The following is a 21,445-nucleotide window of genomic DNA, read 5'->3' as shown; positions in this document are numbered from 1 at the left end:
GGAGGTTCCCACATGCCGCGGAGCGGCTGGGCCCGTGAACCATGGCCGCTGAGCCTGTGCGTCCGGAGCCTGTGCTCCACAACAGGAGAGGCCACAACAGTGAGAGGCCCGCGCACCGCAAAAAAAAAAAAAAAAAAAAAAGTATGATGTGTAGATCTTTCTCCTACTCTTCCCCCAAAGGGATATACAGCTATTTGCTAGAGTAAAATTGTGCACGAGGGTTGAGGGAAGGAGAGAACCATCTTACCTTTAAGGGATTATTGAACAATTAATCCCTGGTGATCCAGAATACTATGCACACAGGACTCACTGGTTTTACTGTATATCCCCATCATCCAGTGGCAGCTGGCCTTTAGAACTCTTCAGTGGTCTTTGGAAGACTCAGTTCCAGCACCAAAAGGGAGGGGGACACTTTGCAAAGTTAGGTTGCTGTCCTATAGCAGAGATTAGCAAATTACAGTCGGAGGGCCAAACCGGGCCCACACCCTGTTTTTGTACAGCCTTTAAGAATAGCTTTTATACTTTTTAAGTGTTGTAAACAAAATCAAAGAATATGTGACAGATCCCATAAGTGGCCCTTAAAGCTAAAGCCTGGAATATTTACTATCTGGCCTTTCACAGGAAAAAGTTTGCCAACTCTTGTCCCACAGCATTATGTATTGTGAAGTAGCAACCAACAGAGTGCTATTTCTCCCTTGTCTACAGTACGCGAGCTGGGGAGCCCAGGAGTGAGATAGACAACTCCCACTATTATTACTTGCTAATTCACTCACAAAATGTCTTGTTTTCTATTCCCACGACTTTGAGCTTTGCCCATTTAAAGGCCCAAGGAAGGAACGTTCTCCCGAGAAAACCCAATCATGGTTCCACTTAATTGGAAGTTTATACTACTAATTAATTATTTTGGGCTCTTTTTGACATTGAAATAATGGGGGGGGGAAAGAGATTACAGCATAGGCTGGGATGATTTATTCTTGCTATAAAGGGGAAATATGATCACTACAACATAATGGGAGCAAGGATGAGAATGTCTCAAACCCAGGGGATGCTTTGGGTCGCTTTCTAGTATTGCCATATACAGTGGTAAAAGTCAATAGGAGACTACAGCAATCCAATTCAAACAGAACCACCAAGGACTCATTCCTCAGGAATGAAGATCACATCATATGAAAATTTCAACCAGCTATGGATGCTGGCAAAATGAATATGGAATAGATGATGATGGAAGGATGTTGTAAACAGAACCTCAAGACCAGTTGTAGAAATGAGAACGTAGTAGTAATCCACCTCCTTTGTTCTGTTTTATATATATCTATTTATGTTAATCATTCCCACTGACTTACTCTCTCTCCTAGTTTATATAAAGTACATTTCTTGTTTAATTGTATTGTACTAATGTTAATTTATTAATTTTTATAATTGTACAATGGTTATTATATAAGATGTTAACATTATAGGAAGCTAAGTGAAAGGCATTTGTACCATTTTTGCAACTTTTCGGTAAGCCTAAATTTATTTCAAAATAAAAAGCTAAATAAAGCAAATTATCACGAAAACATATAGAATATATAACTTAGAAATACATATAATAAAGTGATGAAATTTCAGGTGCAACCTGGCAAAAATAAGACGCACTTACATAATGTTTGATTTCTTTATTTTTTTAATACATTAAGTGGCATTAAACATTTCTTCTAAACTACACCAGTCACACCAGGAATTTTTCGCTATTATTTTTTTAGTTATTGCTGCCCTACAATTTTCTGTTACCTCTTCTTTGGAATTATGAGAGAGATACTGAAATCTCTGTATTTATCTTGCATGTTTCTTAAATCACCTCTCCGGACGCGCAGGCTCACCGGCCATGGCTCATGGGCCCAGCCGCTCTGCGGCATGTGGGATCTTCCCAGACCGGGGCACGAACCCGTGTCCCCTGCATCGGCAGGCGGACTCTCAACCACTGCGCCACCAGGGAAGCCCTTATATCTTTGTTCTTTTGAAATAATTCTTCAGCTTATTCTTTCATTTTGCTATTCATCAGAGTCTATTTACTGTTTAGACTGTCTTTTAATTTTTCAACCATCTTTAAAACTAGCTCTTTTTCATGAAAGTTAGATGCAATACTCTCTCATATTCTTCTGGGGATACTCCATATAAATATTAAATTTAAAAAAATATATGAGAGGGACTTCCCTGGTGGTCCAGTGGCTAAGACTCCGTGCTCCCAATGCAGGGGGCCCGGGTTCGATCCCTCGTCAAGGAACTAGATCCCACATGCCGCAACTAAGAGTTTGCATGCCGCAACTAAGAATTTGCATGCCACAACTAAGAGTTCGCATGCCACAACTAAAGATCCCGCATGCCACAACGAAGATATCGCACTTGACAATGAAGATCCCGTGTGCTGCAACTAAGACCCGGCACAGACAAATAAATAAATATTAAAAAAAAAATACATGAGAACAATGCTTGATACCACACCTAGTATGCACTAGATAAATATTAACAATTATTGTTTCCAAGATCCTCTGTTTATTCTAATAACTACTTGCTTGGGTGTTAGTTCTTTTGTTTGTTGACTGGTGTCACCCTTTCATGGTATTGGTCTTCCTTGGGTATTTGGTTGTTCTTGATTTTGTTCTCACCTTGGTATTCCTTGTTCTCTGTGCCTGAGGTAGTTTCAGTTTATCACAGTTTGCTCTGATGATTGTGAGGAAGGGATAAAATGTAATCTTGGACGGCGCATACCAGTGGCTGATAATTCTGTTTGTGAAATGAGGTTTCCTTTCCTGGATGTAGCCACCTGAAGTACTGCCTGACTTATCTGCCCCAAGTTTCCAGAGTCACTGTGACAGTCTAGTGTAAAATATCATTTCAGGATAAGCTTAGCTTTGAAAAGTGAATGGACTGAGAAGCCAACCCAACCAGAGGTTTCAAATTCCATTCCCCAGTTACCCTTTATGGTTGTTCTAGGACATTGTGCCTTTCCCCCAGCCCACCCCCCAACTCCTTGTATCATTTACCTCTGACATTGAAGTCTTTGACTCTTGCTCTGCCATTCTGATCCCATCTGCCCTCTGACTTTCAGGGAATCCCCCAAGTTCCAAATCTGTTTATAATCCTAGGCCATGGTTTTTTTTTTGTTTTTTTTTTAATAACTCTGTGTCCTGGTCACCTGGTAAACTCAGATTCATGCTTTTCATGTTTCAAGACTCAAACTGTTTTTGACTCTTTGAATCATACTTCTTTAACCATATTTCTTTTCTGAACTTAAGAGCTCCTTGTATACACTTTTGTTGTTATTTACAAATGTCTATGTCCTTTCCCATGACTCTCTGAATAAATTAACAATTGAAAGATACTCTCTCCAAAGGTCTATTAGTAACCCTAGTGTGTCCACAAGATTATTTTCCTTAGATAGTATTGCTGAGAGGTAACTTACACTTTGCAGGTTTTTTTAAATAATGAAAAATCTTATATCACTAATTTGGAGTTTATGGTACCGTGGAGCATGAATGAAAAACAGTTTAACTTGTCCTAGCTATGAAAAAAATGATTAGAATGAAAAATCCTAGGAAGAACAATTAGGATGGAGATGACTTTTTCTATCCTAGAGAACAGATTTTTAACACTTTAGAATCACTTCTAGACTAGTTTATGCTAACCCTATAATTATTCCTATATATTCATTGGGAGAAGAGTAGTAGATGGAAACCCTGTGGGCTCTGTAATCAGGCAGATGTGATTTGGAATCTCAGGTTTGCTACTTATTACCTTTGTGAAACTAGATAAGCAACTTGAACACTCTGAGCCTGTAGAAGGCAGCCTTCTAAAATGGCTCAAGGTGATCTTTCCCTCCTGGTATTCATGCCTTTGTGTAATATTCTCTCCTCTTGAATATGGGCTGGATCTAGTAACTTGCATTTTAAAAATTTTATTTATTTATTTATTTTTAATAATCAACAGAAATTTATTTCTCACAGTTCTGGAGGCTGGGAAGTCCAAGATCAAGGTGCCAGCAGATTCGGTGGCTGGTGAAAGCCTGCATCCTGGTTCACTAGTGACTTGCTTTAATGAACAGAACACAAGAAAAGTGATGGAATAACACTTCCAAAATAGGTTATAAAAGTCTGTGACTGCTGCGTTACTGGCACTCTCTCATTTGCTCACTTCGATGATGCCAGCTAGCATGTTGTAAGCAGCACTATAGAGAGGTCCACGTGTCATGGAGCTGAGGGCAGCCTCCCACTCAGTCCAGCAGCCTGTGAAAAACTGAATCTTGGCAACAGGAGTGAGCTTGGAAGTGGCTCCTTCCCCAGTGGAGCCTTGAAATGACTGTAGCCCTGGCCAATACCTTCATTGCAGCCGTGGGAGACATTGAAGCAGAGTCTGGAGCTAAACTGCGCCTGGATTCCTGACCTACAGAAACTGTGAGGAAATACATGTTTTTTACAGCCAATAAATTGTTATTCAACAGATAATACTGATGTCATACCTCACAGAGATATAATTAAAAAATGAATTAAAAACACCTGGCATCGTGTGTATGTGTGTGTGTGTATATACACACACACACACACACAAAATGCCAGATGTAAGGATCTCTACCAGGCAATGTTTTGTTATAGCATTGTTGGTTATAGCATTAGTATAATGGTTTTTAATAATGCTATAGTTTTACAATGACTTTTGATACATATCTTATTTGACTCAGAGCAGGGATATAAGTAAAACTGTGGTGTAATAAGAAATGTATGTGGTCTTAGTCCTGGGTTTCTGGCACAGAGCCATCCAAAGAAAACTCGGAGTTTCCTTAGTGATAGGAGCGCCTTTTGTCTTTCAGTAGGAGTCTCTTTTGAGCACTCTTGAGTTTATGCTAATGAGGTGACTTAGGGTAGGGCTCCTAGATAACCACGGGATGGGGCTGGTCACCAGAAAGACTAAGTGATTGGAGGGTTGGAACTTTCACACCCACCCACTGACATCTGGGAAGGGTAAGGTCGGGGAGGGCTACAGATTAAGCTCTATAGAAACTCTTGAACCACAGGAGTTGAGCTTCTGGGTTGGTGAGCACGTGGGCATGTGGGGAGAGTGGCCTGCTAGGGGGAGAGCGTGCGAGGGTGAGCTTGGAAACTCCGCACTCCCTCCTCTATATACCTTACTTACCCTATGCATCTCTTCCATTTGGCTGTTCCTGAGTTATAGACTTTTATAACAAGCCAGTAAATTTGAGTAAATGTTTCTCTGAGTTCTGTCAGCCACTCTAGTAAACTGAACAGGAAGAGGGGGTCATGGGAACCTCCAATTTAACCTGTACCTGCTATTGGTGTCTGAAGGAGGGTTGGTGGGGACTCTTGTTGGACTGAGCCCTTAACCTGTAGGATCTGACACTATCTCCAGGTAAACAGTGTCAGAATTGAATTAAATTGTAGGACTCCTCAGTCAGTGTCTGCTGAGAATTGGAAAACTGCTTGGTGGTGGTGTAAAAAACACATATTAGAAAAACAGAGACTAAAATATTATTCCTCTTTTACAGAGGAAGAAACTGAGCTTCAAGAGAATTTAAGTGACTAGTCTAAGGTTCTACAACTAGAATGTGTCAGAGCTGAGATTCAAACCTAGCCTTTCCCCATCATTACCATCTCGACATCTAACACTTAACGAACAACTCTTAGGTGTCAGACATTATTCTAGGTCCTGAAAATACAGAGGTAGATAAGAAAGTCAAGGTCTCTGCCCCCGTGGAGTTTACATTCCGCTTTATGCAATTGGAAATGAAAATTAAAATGTTTCATTATTTAAATCTTTCCTATGTTTATTTTGGAGTAGTGTGTTTTCAATATTTTATGACTTGGAAATGCAACGTTTCCTTTATCATCAACTTTGTCCTGATTTGAGTAAATTTCACTAGCAGTGATGTAATACAAAGCAGAGGCATGGTTGTGTGTTTCAGTATTTGATTGGCTAAGTACTAGATAAATCCTCCATACCTACACCAAACAATTCTTCACTGATTTTCATAAGTTTGTGTCTTGAACTTCAGGGCTTTGTTTCATAAGCTCTATTCATTTCTCATGTTTTGGCCTAAAGTTTAGTTGATGAAAGTCTGCTTTTTTCCTTGAATACAAAATTAAGCAAAAATAGAATAGGTACAGTTTATTGGTGTTGCACAATTTAAGGAGTGACGGACTTATCTGATGTTTGCAGGAACACTGAGACTATCCTAATTGGTAGTCAATATATTGTGAAATCATTAAGACTCAGAACTTCAAGCCCATAACAGACTATAGCTCTTTATTGTATCTGACTGGACACTGAAGCCTTGAGAGTAGCTTGTTTTCTAGAACAAGTACACAGTTTGACTGTCAGAAAGAAAACTGTTTCCAAAGCCTTCCTGAAAAGGGATGTCATATTGGCTTAGTTCCTGATGACAGCTGTCTGGTTGATTCATGGTGCTTTGATCGACCATATGTATATTTAAAAGCTGGGAGGGCTACGTGAAAAGTGAGTTGCTGTTAAAGTGGATGCATTCTAGAGCGATTCTCACTGCTGCCTCTTGAAATAGGTGCTTCGTTGAGAAAGAAAATGGTGTATGAATGTTTCTGAGTGTATCTGGGAGCCTTTTAAAGACTCCAGAAGTACTTGATGATTGACAGTACAATGTACCATGACTTTTTACTTTACTTTTCATTTATACATGTAGAATAGTAAAAATAACATTTTGCATTTTAAAACCCCTCTCTAAACCCAAAGTACTTCGTGTTAGGCACTTAATTCTTCCATAGCTGTAACACGGTTATATAACCTACCTCAGAATTAACTGCCTAAGACCCACAAAGTGCTCTAGAAATGGATATCCAGAGTGACTTTTAAAATATTGTTTTAGTAGCATGGAGAAAAGCCCTGGACTAAAATCTTACTCTGTCATCCCAGGCCAACCCCAATGCTGTACCATTCAGACCAGAGTTCTCTTTACATTATTTTGGGAAGAGAGGTAGGGGCTACTTTATATGAAGTCTTGAAATCATTAAAAATTAAGTTAACAAATAGTTCCAACAGTGAAATCCTAAGGATGAGTGAGTCTCTTTTGCTTCTCTACCCTCTAAGAATTCTGGGATCCTCTTCCTTGAGGGACAGGGGAAGGATAGGAGAGTTACGACACCAACAAGGACATGATTTAGCAGCCAACTTGAAGAGTTACTAGATAAGGCTTGGAGACTCAACATTCATCCCTTCATTCAATAAAAACATAATGAAAGCCAAATCTGGGTATTTTTATACATCATAAGTCTTTGATTAATGCACTATATTTCCTTATAAGAAAAAATAATCAAAAGATAATCACCATTATATTTTGCATGCCCTCAAATTTAGATAGTTGTCAAGTTTGTGCCACAAAACAGTGCCATAAGGAGTATAGCATGGTGCTTTATGGGATAAAAAGAGGCCCAATATATGTTCCCTCCTTTTAAGAGTGGAGATGGAGACTCTTTCAATTAACATGTACATTTTCCAAAGTGGGGTCTCTAAGGTTCTGGGTCTTCTCAGAAGTATATGAAGGTCCCAGTATCATCCAAACTCTGAGCTCTTCAAAAGAAAGGGTGGATATCATGTACTAATGGATTTAAAATACCCCAGGTATAGTCCTCAATGCCCTCACACATTTACAAATACCCCTTGGAGATGGTATCCTAATCCCCACCCCCTTCTCCCCTGTGAGGACCACAATGCCTTCCCATTGTACTTGAAATAAAATCCAAACTCCTTATATTGGCCTCTAATACTCTAAATAATTTGGTTTCTTCCTACCTCTTTGACAATTTTTACCACACGCACAGTGACATGTGTGCATTACTCCAGATGTTTAATCTTCCTATTCCTCAAACACACCAAGCTCTTTCTGTATACGGGTGTTTGCACTTGCCTTCTCTCCATCTGGAGTATTCTTTCCCCAATCTTCAACTGACTGGCTCCCTCTTATCACTCAGGTTTTGGCTGAAATGTCACTTTCTCAAAGAGACTATCTCAGATTAACTCAGTTAACATTCTCCTTCATTAACCTATTTACTTAATAGTGCTCAATAGTTTGTCTTTCCCACTAGAATGTAAATTCTTGAGAGTAATGACACCTTTACTCCCTTTTCTTAGTGTTGCTGTGGATTCAGTCTAACTTTGATATTTCTTTCAGCATGTCTGTGGACTTTTAGGAAGGTAAGAGTCAAATGTAGGCATTTAGATCATCACCTTACACCTGAAGTCCCAGCTTGTTTGGGGAAGGGTTTATTTTGCTCAAAGGTATTTGTCAAGAAAGCCTTGTGAACTGCGATGTAACAGATTTTGCCTTGTCAACACATAACTCTTCTGAGAAGTTAAAACAATCTTGTAGGGAACTTGTTTACAATTTTGACAGAAAACAGCTTTGAAGATAGAGGACCACTCAAATTATTTCTGGCTGATCATTTCCCCTACAAAGCATATGACTTATTAAACATAAAAAATTTTTAAAAATCCCATCACATTTATCAGGGTCTTTGACAAGTTAAAGGAAAAATGAATAGATTTGTTTTCAAGGTTAATTTCTAATTTGAATTACACACCCGATTCATAACTAGGCCAGCCTAAACTAATACGTAAAATCCATTTATTACCAAGTTGTCCCACGAAGAGAAATGGCATTTTTGATAATATCTAATAATGTCAATACATGTGCTGATTTAGTTTCTGGTCTATAAAATATTACCAGTGGCAGAGTTTTGAGTGATAGCACTATGGTAGATGGCAGAATAACCAGAGATCAGACTATTTCAGTTTGGGCTGGGACTCATCATTGCAGCTAAGTTTACCAGTAAATTCTAGTTTTATATTGCTTTCCCTTTAGACCACTATATTAGTTAAGATGATTTTGTCTATGGTAATAGAAAATCCAATGTAAAGGGTCTTAAACAATAGTTTTATTGGCCTGGGCAACAAAAAAATTAAAGGCAGGAATGTGATCAAGTTTGGTTCAGTCAGGGCTCTGGTTTAATTTCTAATTTTTTGGTTGTGCCCGCCCCTATGTATTGGCTTTATCCCCATGCTGGTAGCTAAAGAGTTGCAGCAATTCCAGGCCTCCCAAGTACACAGGATATTTATCTCTTCATTAAGAGTGAGGAAGCAACTTTTGTCAAAGCCCCTGTAATACTGCTCTTGCTTTTCACTTGCCTGTATTGGGTCACATGCTATTCCTGGGCCAGTTACTGTGGCCAGAGCAATACTATGCCTTAACAGGCTTACAGCCAGGTTCCTTGAACAATTTTTGTAAGGGCAATGGCTTTACACTCACTGGTGCTTTTCAAACAGTGGATCAGGACCTAAGAATGGGTCATACAATTAATCTTTGAGTTTTCATCATTAAAAAAATTAAATATATTTGGGATTACACTGCACATACAAAGGATTAGTACTGTTCTATGAAACTCTGGTGCTCACACATGCCCACACCTAGATTATATTGTAAAACCTGTTTGCTATGTGAATTGGGGTCAAAAAACTATCTTAGACAAAACAAGTCCACTCCTGAAGCTGGAGACAGATCAGCTTTTACTTAAGTATATGGATTATGTAGGGGAAAAGTGGATACCTGAAAGAAAATCAGGGTACAACTTGGGAGAGGAAAATAGATGCTGGGGATTAGTCAATAATTTCCACTGTAACCTGCCTGACGCTTGAGTTATGCCTTCAACTATACTAGGTTCCAACACAGTCATAAACAAACATATTTTAGTTTTTCCAATGTACATTTCCCTTCCAAAAAAGCACTTCATTCCTTTCATCCAGTAAGTATCCACGATGGGGCAATTTATAAATTTTATCATTTGGTTGTTGGAAAACATTATGGTACAAGACTAATGTAAAAAGCTTGACTTATGGGAATTCTCTGGCGGTCCTGTGGTTAGGACTCTGTGCTTCCATCACAGGGGGCACAGGTTCGATCCCTGGTTGGGGAACTAAGATCCTGCAAGCCACGAGGCACAGCCAAAAAAAAAAAAAAAAAGCTTGTCCTACTGTCTAGCACAAGGAACTATAGTCAAGATCCTGTGATAAACCATAATAGAAAAGAATTTGGAAAAGAATGTATATATATGTATAACTGAGTCATTTTGCTATACAGCAAAAATTGATACAACATTGTAAATCAACTATATTTCAATAAAGAAAAAAAAAAAGGCTTGGCTTCCAAGGGAAAAATCCACATATTTCAAAAAACTGAGCACATCTTATCATCACCCTAATCTTTATTTAGGTTAAAATTTTTAACTTATTTGACAAGAACGTTAGAGCTCATTCTAGTTCAACCCCTTTCATTTGGTAAGCGAAGAAACTAAGGCCAAGAAAGAAGGATGAACTTATCTAAGGCAATTAATTAGTTGAAGAACACAAGTCTCTTGATAGCTGCTTCAGAAGTCTTTCCATTGTAACTAATTAACAGTGCAGTTATTACCAACTTTAACAAATGAAAGTAAATAACTTGCATAAGCTCCAGAGGCACCTAGATTTACATAGCTGTTGGATTCTTTCAAGAGTTGTAGGTGAATTATATTTTGGAGAGTAAAATTGCATTTTTAAGGAAACAGGGGGCTTATTAATAAATGCTGCTTTGGGCAGTCAAAAAGATATTTGTGACTGTGATACATGTTCACAGCAGTATTATTCACAGTAGCCAAAGACAGATATAACCCAAGTGTCCATTGATGGATGACTGGATAAACAAAACGTGTATACATACACACACACACACACACACACACACACACACACGAAAACTATTCAGCCTTAGAAAGAGGAAATTCTGGCACATGCTACAACATAGATGAACCTATTTATAGCTGTGTGAAATAAGCCAGACTGAAAAGGATAAATACTGTATGATTCCACTATGAGGTCCCTAGAGTAGCCAAATTCAGAGACAGAAAATGCAAATAATGAGTGCCAGGGACTAGGGGAGGAGAATGGGGGGGTTAATGTTTAATGGGGACAGTTTCAGTATGGGAAGATGAAAAAGTTCTGGGGACGGATGATGGTGATGGTCCTTAATGCCATTGTATACTTAAAAGTGGTTAAAATGGTAAATTTTGTGTAATGTATATTTTCCTACAATTAAAAACAAAAAAGAAAACCTTGTACAGAGTAAAAAAAAAAAAAATGCTGCTTCTGAAGTCTTTGAAAGACAAAGAATAGTTACTGCCTTATCTGTTTAAGTTGAAGCCAAGAATTTTAAAGCTAATTTTCATAATGTTATAGTATGAATTATATTTCACCTTAATACCTTACCTTTTAAGTTAGGGAATTCAATTCACTGAGCACTTACAGTATTACTAGAAATTTGCTAAATCTATGAATGATCCCAAAGAAGTCTAAACTACAAGAGATTACAATTTGTGTATTTATATACGTGTGGTACTAGGGCAAGATTTACATAGGAAACAATCCTCATTAAGAAATCAAGACAGGCGGAAGTGGGGTGGGGGAGGGAAGGATTGAGAGTTTGGAATTAGCAGATGCAAACTATTATATATAGGATGGATAAACAACAAGGTCCTATTGTATAGCACATGGAACTATATTCAATATCCGGTGACAAACCATAATGGAAAATATGAAAAGTAATATATATAACGGAATCACTTTGCTGTACAGCACAAATTAACACAACACTGTGAATCAACTATACTTCAATAAAATTTTTTTAAAAAGACAAAAAAAAATCAAGGCAATTTCAATTACACTTGACCCTTGAACAACATGGGGGTCAAGGGTGCTAACCTTCCGCGAAGTTGAAAATCTGCGTATAACTTATAGTCACCCCTCCCTATCCGCGGATTTAACTAACCATGGGCCATGTAAGCACTGTATAATTTACTACTGAAAAAAATCTGGGTATAAGTGGACCCATGCAGTTCAAACCTGTGTTGTTCAAGGATCAATTGTACTTGAATTATAGGGATTAAAAGTGGGATAATGTATATAAAATATTGTACATTGGCTATACCTCAATAAAACAAAAAACCCCCAAAGTGATAAAGAGAGATTCCTGATAATATCATCTAAACAAAGATCCAATCATCCCTGAGGCTACTGCAAACACTGACCAATAAGTAAAACTTTCTGACTTGAGTAAGTTTGATTTGGGTTTCTATAAATTACAACTGAGAGCCTTGACTAATACAAGAAACATTTGTGGTTCGTATTTTTATTCATGGAGAATGGGTTGCCAACTAAATTAATTTCAGAAACAGGCAAAAAAAAAAAAAAGTGGGAGAGCCCTTTTGGATTGGATACATTACAGGAACTTCACTGTTTCATGCAGGCAAGAAGGGGAGCTGTCATTTGAGGTTGCCACGTTATTTAGCCCCCAAATATCTCTTGCAATATTAAGTAGAACGCCACCCATTTCTTCCTTTAGAGTTTTCTTTTGTGTGACGGTGTTTGTCAGCCTTCCCTCTACTTCTAGATAGAGCCTCTAGTATTTGGAGCCTTAGGAAGTACTGGCAGAATGGTAACCAAAGGTTTTTGGAGGTACAAAATAAAGGGAATCTGAGTGCTCAAGATTTAGTTTGCTTTGGTTTTATTTAAGGAAGGTTGATTCTGAAGGGTAGGTAGAGTTTAAATATAAAGGGAAAGAATCTCCTCTTTTGGGATTCAGTCATGGTAACTACAGTGGGTTAGAGTAATAAAGAAGTTGCTGTCTGGAACTAGATTGCCCGTCATCCAGCAGGTACAAGACCTACCTTTAGGTACAAAAGTCTGTTCTCACTAGCTGCACATGGTACCCACAGGTTAGTCCTGATAGGTTATAGAACAGGTCAGTAGTTGACATCAAGAACCAAGTTGGGTAGTGCCGGCATTAAACAGGTCTAGTAGCAGTTAGCAGTGTCTCAGTCAATAGATTTGGGTTTCAATGCAGAAAAGCAGCCTCTCAGAGAAGGTGGTTAGGGGTAAAGGACTAGAAAGCGAGAGGTCTTATATCTCAAGAGGCTTACATCCTGGACAGATGACCTAAGCAGAGGCTCAGGTTCAGCAATCACACAGGGAGTCTGGTTACCACACTTGAGGCACCAGCCAAATGTACACATCATGGCATTGTACATACTTCTCGAAATAGCGTACCTTTAATTCTGGGATCAGCTGACAAAAAGTACTGCATGTATGAGTATCATGAATCTTTCTGGAGAATTAATTTTACTTGATAGCAATTTAATCCCTGTTACATATTTTTATACTAAAACAAGCAGTCATGCTTTGAAGTAGATGGCTATTTTGGATGAATTTAGACAAGAAAGCACAGATTTCAAAGAAATGCCCACATCTTATTAAGGAGTTTTAGCTATACTCCCAAGTCATTTTTTGATGCTCTTAGAAAAGTTTGAAATGCAACGAAGGCAAAAGTACTGTCAGAAAAGGCCACTTTAAACTAGGTTCTGCTACTTGTGTGACCTTGGGCAAATTCAGAAATTACCTAATCCCATAGGATTGTTGTAAGATTACTGATAACACACAAGCATCTAGCAGAGTAACTGACAGGTACATAGGTGCTTAATGTGACAAAGGAGAAAAAGCCTGGGCTAAAAATACTTAACCTTGCTGCCTCATATTAGGTCAGGTCCTATATAGCCTGTTAGATCTCCACACAGAATAAAAACTCAGACTGGAAGTGTGAGTGTGGAGTGAAGTTTGACTGGAACATGGCTGGATATGGCAAGGAACTAATGTAAGTCACTTATCTATTCCTGATTACCCACTGTTAGATTTATATACATAGTCATTTTATCTTAATAATTCTTTAAAGAAGGCATAATTACAATTTTACAAATGAGATAATAGGTTCAGAAAGGCTCAAATTGACCAAAGTTAAAGAGCTAGTTAGGGAATTCCCTGGTGGTCCAGTCGTTAGGACTCCGAGCACTCACTGCTGAGGGCCTGGGTTCAACACCTGGTCGTCGGGGAACTAAAATCCCACAAGCTGCTCGGCATCGCCAAAAAAAGAAAAAAAAAAAAGCTAATTAAGTAGTGGAGCAGGTACCTAAGCTTAATCATTCTATCACATTCTACCTTAGGGAGGGGAGGTTCTCCTCTTCCCCAAAATGGGGAGTGGGTTTGAATGAGTGAGATTAAATAAATAATGGCTATCTAGTAGTTATATGGTAGGTCTTGACTATAGAAATAACACAAAAAACATTTAACCCTGAGTTGGTGAACTGTGTTGGGTGATGTGACATGGAAGAGAAGACTAGAGGCAGGAATGTCAGTGAGAAATCTTTCATAGTGGGCTTCCCTGGTGGCGCAGTGGTTGAGAATCTGCCTGCTAATGCAGGGGACACGGATTCGAGCCCTGGTCTGGGAGGATCCCACATGCCGCGGAGCAACTGGGCTGGTGAGCCACAACTACTGAGCCTGCGCATCTGGAGCCTGTGCTCCACAACAAGAGAGGCCGCGATAGTGAGAGGCCCACGCGCCGCGATGAAGAGTGGCCCCCGCTTGCCACAACTAGAGAAAGCCCTCACACAGAAACGAAGACCCAACACAGCAAAAATTAATTAATTAATAAACTCCTACCCTCAACATCTTAAAAAAAAAAAGGAAATCTTTCATAGTATTCTAAGAATACACTGATAGCGGTTGCAAGTCCAATCATCTTCAAGTACAGTAAAGCCTCGTTAATTTAGACTATAGTATATTGAATCGGCAATAATCTATACACAAATTGAGAAACAAAGAAAATCTGAAAATATTCTTCACACTCCCTCCACCTCCCCACCAGTTCAACTCGAATCAAAGCTCTGACATTCCCCAGTTAACTTCTCCTTAATGGCCACACTAAATTCTAGGTAATGGAATGACTGAGCCCAAACCACAAAGAGTAGCATTCTATACACGATAGCATACAAATATAAGCTACCATGCCCTCTTCCATTTTTTGTTGGTTCACCTTCACCAACATTTTTTCCTTTATTTAGCATCTACTTTAGTAAGGTCTTCTGCCAGATAATGGAGACATAGAGCTGGATAAGATCATATAACAGCTCAGTCCAATAACACTGGAAATTATGAGACCACCAAGCAGTTCACAGCTGAGACATACACAAAAAATAGGGCCAAATAGAAAGATTTAGAGAATGAAAGTACTGAAGATAAATTAAGTCAAAGGGTTGAAAAGCAAATAGGAGTCTGTCAGGAAGCAAGGAGAAGGAATGGTTTTTTGAGACCTGAAAGCATAATACAGTGATATGTTTAGGCAAGAAGGTCCCTGTGATTGGAGGGTTAACAGGGTGGCATGCTTAGAAACATTGGTAGCGATTAGCTCCTAAAAAGATACATCATGCTAGGAAACTGGGACTTTTCCTTGTGAATCAATATTTCCCACAGTCATGACCATGGAACCCTTTGAAATTACGTGAAGAAGAAATACCAACAGTAGTACAGGTTTAAATTTTTGATTCTTTACCTTTCTTAAAATCTAAGAGGTATAAAAAATTTGAATCATTTTTTTAAAACCCCAAGATATCATCAGTGAAGTAAATCATCTTTTATTTTCATCTTATATTTGGTTATCAAGAGGCATGCAAAACCCTCCAATTTTAATGAGAACAGTGTTTTTGTGTCTTTTTGTCACATATCCGCTTAATATTAGGTGTAATGTTGCTAAGTCGGATCCGCATGTGAGGTGCAGCATCGAGTCTTTTCCTGTATTTTGTTTTTGTTGCAGCATAATATGAAAATCCTGTCTCACACAGGTGCATTGTAGCAAAAGGAAGAAGTACACGAACTGCACGCCTTGCAACACTTGGGTACTCTTGAATTAGGCTACTCCAAAAATCATTTAGTGAAAGTTCACTGAAATTTTGTTTCACTTGAGAATCAGATGTTAAATCAATCAGGCTCTCGTAGTCCCGTGCTACTAATGAGGCTGGTTTAACAGTTACTGTAAATGGATTTCTAACCCAAGCATTATTGTCATTTGTAACAGGAAAATATTTTAACAGAGTAGAGCGCAAACCCCTTAGGTGGTGCACTATGGCACTGCAAATATCTTTATCAACTGTAGAATTAATTTCAGTCAAAAAGTCACTGAGTGTAGGAAAACAATCAAAGTTTTCTTCTTCAACAGATGAGGCCCAAAATTCCAATTTTCTTAACAATGATGACATTTTATCAAATACTGTGAACACTGTCACATTTTTTCCTTGCATTGACAGATTAACCTCATTTAATTTAGTAAAAATATCTGCAAGATATGCAAGTCTTAGCAGCCAAGATGAATTTGTTAAACAATCAGACAGTCGAAAAGCAGAATCCATGAAAACCAATAGTTCACGACGAAGCTCAAAAAGTCTTACAAGAACTTTACCTCGGGAAAGCCACCTCACCTCTGTATTTAGAAGAAGGGCTGTGTGCTGGGCACCCATTTCTTCACACAAAATTTTTAGTAGTCTGGATTGATGTGGTCGAGCTTTAATATAATTGATGATTTGTACGGCCTGATCTAGCACATTTTTCAGAGATGCAGGCATTGTTTTAACTGCTAGTGCATGTCTATATAACAGGCAGTGACTACTGGAGCTTTCGGGAGCCACATATTTTATCAAGGTGACAGCCTCAGCAATTTTCCCGTCCATTGCCCTGGAAGCATCACTACAAACATCAACACATTTTTCCCATTCAATTTCATGTTTCTGCATAAAACTGTTAATGCAGTTGAAAATTTCTTCACCAGTGGCATTACTCTGCAAAGACTCACATAAGAGTAGGTCTTCCTCAATAGATTTATTAAACCTGTAACGAACAAACACAAGCAGCACAGCAAGTCCTGAAACATCAGCTGATTCATCTAGTTGCAGTGAAAACCCATCACAAATTTTCAGTCTACAAACAAGCTCTTCTTCAATGTCAGCAGCTAGATCCTTAATTCGACGTGCAACAGTACTGTTTGATAGTTGTACTGCATCTATTTTTTTACTATACTGTTCGTCAAACATCCGCATCACCACATCTTTTGCACAAGGCTTGATAAGCAATTCTCCAATAGTATGAGCCTCTCCACTCAGGGCTATATGGTAACTTACATTGTATGATGCTTCTGTAGCACTTTCATTATCTGTATTGACAATTTTAGGTGCTGGGGGTTTATTATTTTCAGGTGAATCAAGATGTTGCTTGAAAAAGCTTATGTCTTTGTCTTTGTATGCAGCATGTTTAGTTTCCAAATGTCTTCGAAGCTTACTAGGGGCCAAAGAGCTATTTGATAAAATTTTCTTACATAATACACACTGGGCATGAGGTGCATCTCTATTTCCAAAGTAAGTAAATCCAAAAGACAAATAACTTTCATCATATTTTCTTCTTTTTGGTTTCTTACTAAATGTTGTTATTTTGTTGGAATTGGACATAAATTTGACCCTGGAAAGCTCACCTTCTGAATTTTTAGAAACTGCAGGCTGCAACTGCTCATCTTCACTCTGTAATATTCCAACCTTTTGATCATTTGATTCAGACACAATTTGATAACAAAAAGATTCTACTTCTTGTTTAAGACTTCCTTGTTTCAGCAACAGATCCATAGGCAATGAATTTGTGGTACAAAACATGGTTAATTTAGAATAAACATTGAGTATCACAAATGTGTTGAAATTATAAGACAGGATACACAGAAGATGAGCAACCATCAAAGAGATGATATATAGCAACACATCAGTTAATTTGTAAGTGCTGCCTATGCATCAACGCGCAGATGGAACATCACACGTTCGTGTATCAGGTGATCTCTCATTCGACTTCCTGGTGCTCTCAGGTATGGCACACCTTTTCTTAAAGGTAGATTATCACATAAAAATAAAAGCTATAGAAATGAGTTTAGTAGTCTTAAACTTACATTTAAAAATAAATTCTAAAAGAAGAAACTATTGTTAGCATTGATCTTTTTCTCACAATGCTTATTAACTTAAGATAACATTAATCTTCTATAAAACACAGTATGGGAACCATTGGACTAAGAAATAATGAGTTGATAAATGCATTTTTAAGGAAGGGACCTTGAGGTCCCATGGCAGGGTTGGCAAACTTCTCCTGTAAAGTGCCATACGGTAAATGTTTTTTACCTGATGGGCCGTATGGTCTCTGCTGCCAACTACTCAGCTTTGTAGTTGTAGCATGGCAGCAGCCATAGACAAAACGTTAAAGAATGGGCAAGTTGTGTTCCAATAAATCTCTATTTATAAAAACAGACAGCGTGGGGCCATAATTTATCATCCCCTTTCATGATATACAGTATCTTGGAATCTCTTCTAGCTTTCTGATGCCTACTGCCATTAGATACATTCACTGTTGACACCGTCATACATCTTAAGGCTCCTTTCAGGGCTAGTAATTATTCTGATAAGCTATGTCAAAAACACAAACAGTTCAAAGTTTTGCAAGACACAGAATTCTGGTGTATCTAAACACTGTGTGTTAACATTGAAAAATAAACTGTAAACCAAAAGTTAGCTACTATTTCTCTGGACTTAAATTACATAAATATTTATATTATCCAAAATAAGATTCATTCAAAATAATGCATATATTTTACTGATTACTCTCCATCCCATTACTCTAGGTGAAGGCTTAACGAAGACCTAAAGAAAACTCTCATTTAAATAGGTTTATTCCTCATATAATAGTTTTTTAAAAGCATAATTAAATGGAAGGGTAATGCAAATTTTAGGACCTCTGATGAATACCAGCCTTATAAGTTAAGGCATTCAAATTTAGTGTCTACCTAAATATAGCTAGTTTGATTTAAAGTTTGAGTTAAACTTTATGATTTGGCTCAGAGTAAGCTTTGGATTCTCGTATCAGATCCTGAATTAAAATGGTTTTCTCAGTAACAGCTAGAGGGTAAGATACCTGAAATGAGGAGCACTCCCTTCTGCAATCACTCTCTCCACCTTGGCAGCTTGAAACGCAGACGCTTCAAAAAAAATGAAATTAAGGGATAGGGTGGAAGGGGAGTAACCAAAAGCCTAGAATGAGAAAAAATAAAATTAGACACTACAAAAGGAGAACGAACTATACACCTCTAAGATGACCATTCTTTACAATTTATTTTAGAGCCAGGCAGTGCAAATGATTCTTCACTGCAATGCAGATCTTAGACTGAAACAGAAGATGCCTAACATAGTAAAAATGTTAATATTTTCGTCCTGTTTAATACCCTGGTAATTTCATTATTTTGTAACGCTCCCCCACCCACTGACTTCAAAGAAAAACATTAAAAACTCTCAGAAGCGAAACCTAACTTTTAAAAGTACAGCCACACCTTAGTGTCTCTAAAACTAAGCACTGAAAGTAATCTAAAATGGAATTATACATGGAAGGGTTACATGAACTATGCTTTTTTGTTACAACCACTCTTGTCTCAATAACCAAGCTCCTTAACTTACTAATGTTTATTGAGTGATCAGTTTACTATGTGCCAGTAACTGCTAAATCCTTCCTAGATTAGGTCACTTAATCCTCAAAACAAACGTGAGAGTCAGGGACTATTATTAAAAACCCCCCTTTAGGGATGAACAAATAGATACAGAGAGGCTAAGTCACCTGCTAAGTTAACACATCTGTGAAGAACTCAGAACGGAACCCAGAAAGTTCGACTGCAGAGCCCACGTGCCTAGTCACTGCTTGTGTGTCCCTGAATACTCTTAATCTCTCAAGCACTAAAAAATCTGTTACCAGGAGTTGGATGGTGCAGAGAGAAATGAATTACAATGGGTTACAACTGCCAGAAAGTCGAGGGTCTCAAACTGGCAGCAGGAGAAAGCCCTACATCTTCATTCCTGGGAGCGAAAGAGTAGACCGTCCTTTCACAGTCCTGAATGCGCTTTAGCTGCCGAGAACTTCATGGAAACGCTGGGTGACCTCAAAATTTAGGATTCCTCTCCCCTGCTACCAGAGACGGACACGACGGAGTGAAAACGCTTTGTTCGGAGGGCCTCAGTTCCACCTTTTTAGAGGTGCTTCCCCGAATCTCTCGAGGACAAAGAGACTGGACTCCCTAAAGCTTCTATTCGACTCCCTGAAAAGGGGCGGGGCGAAACCTCATCTTTTGTCTCTTCGGCTAAGGTGACAGGTAGCACCCTCCATTCAACCCCCACCCTAAGGCGGTTCCTGCTCTGAACAATACCCGTGGGGCAGGAGGGCTGGGTAGGAGTGCAGTCCATTCATAAGCCGAGGCAGGAGGTGGGCACAGACACTCCGTCCAGCACCTAAGTGCTTTTTTCAACGGTCACCTCGATGGGCGGCCCGGCCACCTATCCCTCGGCTGCTCCTTGTCACAGGAGCGCGCTGCCCACCACAGCTGGGGGGCTGGCTTCCTGTGGGCGTCCACCCTCGCCTACGGAACTGCTCTCGCGTCCCCGGGCGGTCGCCTCAGCTAACAACCACAGGAAAACGTCTCAGCACCCGCCGCTATCTTTCTCCCTCATCTCCATCAGTGATGGAGAGAAGGGTCTCGGCTGCGGCTGGGCTGCGGAGCAGCGCCGCGGTCCCCAGCTGAGCCTGCGGCCGCCATTTTACGAAGCTCACGGCAGCGGCCATTTCAGAGCGCACCACTCAGCCGCCGCGGCGGCTCTGGTCCTCACCTTCACCGAGGCCTGAACGGGGTCAAGAGCCAGTCGTCGCGGACTGGAGGGGAGAGGGGGGAAGGGAGGAAGGGGAGAAATGGAAAAGAAAACAGAGGGAAGAAGGATTCGGGGGGCCGGGCGATGCTCTCAGCTCAGGGATATCGCCTATGCCACCTCCATAGAGATCCAATTCGCGGCGGGCGCGGTAGCTCCTCTGAAGATAAATTTAGCACTCCGGGGCACCCGAACTTACTGTCTCCTTGAGCGACTCCGCCGCCGCCCAATCAGCGCCGGAGTTGCTCCCCGACACAAATCCGCGCTGAGCAGTGGGGTGGGACCAAAGCAAAGGACCAAGCTCGGTTGAGGCGTTGCCCAGCTGCCGTTGCCCCTGGCAGTCTGGAATCGTGAGCTCGAGGAGGCTGAGTTGAATGGCAGACGTGAAGCGATTGTTTTCAAATTTCCCTGGGCCAGAGCAGCCCAGGCATTTGTTTACAGTGTAGAGTCCTGGGTGCTGTGAGATAGCATTTGTGATCCTGTAGGGCTGGACTGGCTTTGAGAAATCTGCGTATCCACAAGCACTGGGGCTCTGCCCCGGCGGCAGATTTGAGTGGATTCGCGGAGTCTCGGCTGCTGGTGCTTTCACGCCCTCTTTGTTCCCCGAGCCGCACCCCAGGCCCAGATTGCGCAACCGCCTCCTCTTTTCCTTGTTTTCTCACTGGAATCGGGGCAGAAAACTCCCTCTCCCTTCCCCACCCCTCCCCGACGCTGGCGTGTCGGGGGCCCCTAGTGCGCAGAGCTGGGAGCTGAGCCTG

General features: G+C 39.8%; 1 protein-coding gene across 5 annotated transcripts; it reads right to left on the bottom strand.

The window, feature by feature from the left end:
• Positions 1 to 291: 291 nt before the first annotated feature.
• On the bottom strand, positions 292 to 21,218 carry ZBED5 (zinc finger BED-type containing 5). Of its 5 annotated transcripts, none has more exons than XR_009564897.2 (3): positions 20,652 to 21,218; positions 18,919 to 19,034; positions 292 to 434 (listed from the first exon to the last, which is right to left on the bottom strand). XR_009564897.2 is itself a non-coding variant. In XM_030831398.2 (3 exons), the coding sequence occupies exon 3, from the start codon at positions 17,697 to 17,699 to the stop codon at positions 15,615 to 15,617; it is 2,085 nt and encodes a 694-aa protein (XP_030687258.1). In that variant the 5' UTR covers positions 17,700 to 17,872; positions 18,919 to 19,034; positions 20,652 to 20,877; the 3' UTR covers positions 15,548 to 15,614. The 5 variants fall into 5 exon arrangements, 4 of the variants coding, with proteins under 4 accessions (XP_030687258.1, XP_030687259.1, XP_060159484.1 ...); XM_030831398.2 differs by lacking the exon at positions 292 to 434 and adding an exon at positions 15,548 to 17,872 and having other exon boundaries at positions 20,652 to 20,877; XM_030831399.2 differs by lacking the exon at positions 292 to 434 and adding an exon at positions 15,548 to 17,840 and having other exon boundaries at positions 20,652 to 20,877.
• Between the last annotated feature and the right edge of the window lie 227 nt (positions 21,219 to 21,445).

This window comes from Globicephala melas, chromosome 8, assembly GCF_963455315.2.
Source record: "Globicephala melas chromosome 8, mGloMel1.2, whole genome shotgun sequence".
Lineage (NCBI taxonomy): Eukaryota > Metazoa > Chordata > Mammalia > Artiodactyla > Delphinidae > Globicephala > Globicephala melas.
This window is presented reverse-complemented; position numbering and strand designations above follow the sequence as displayed.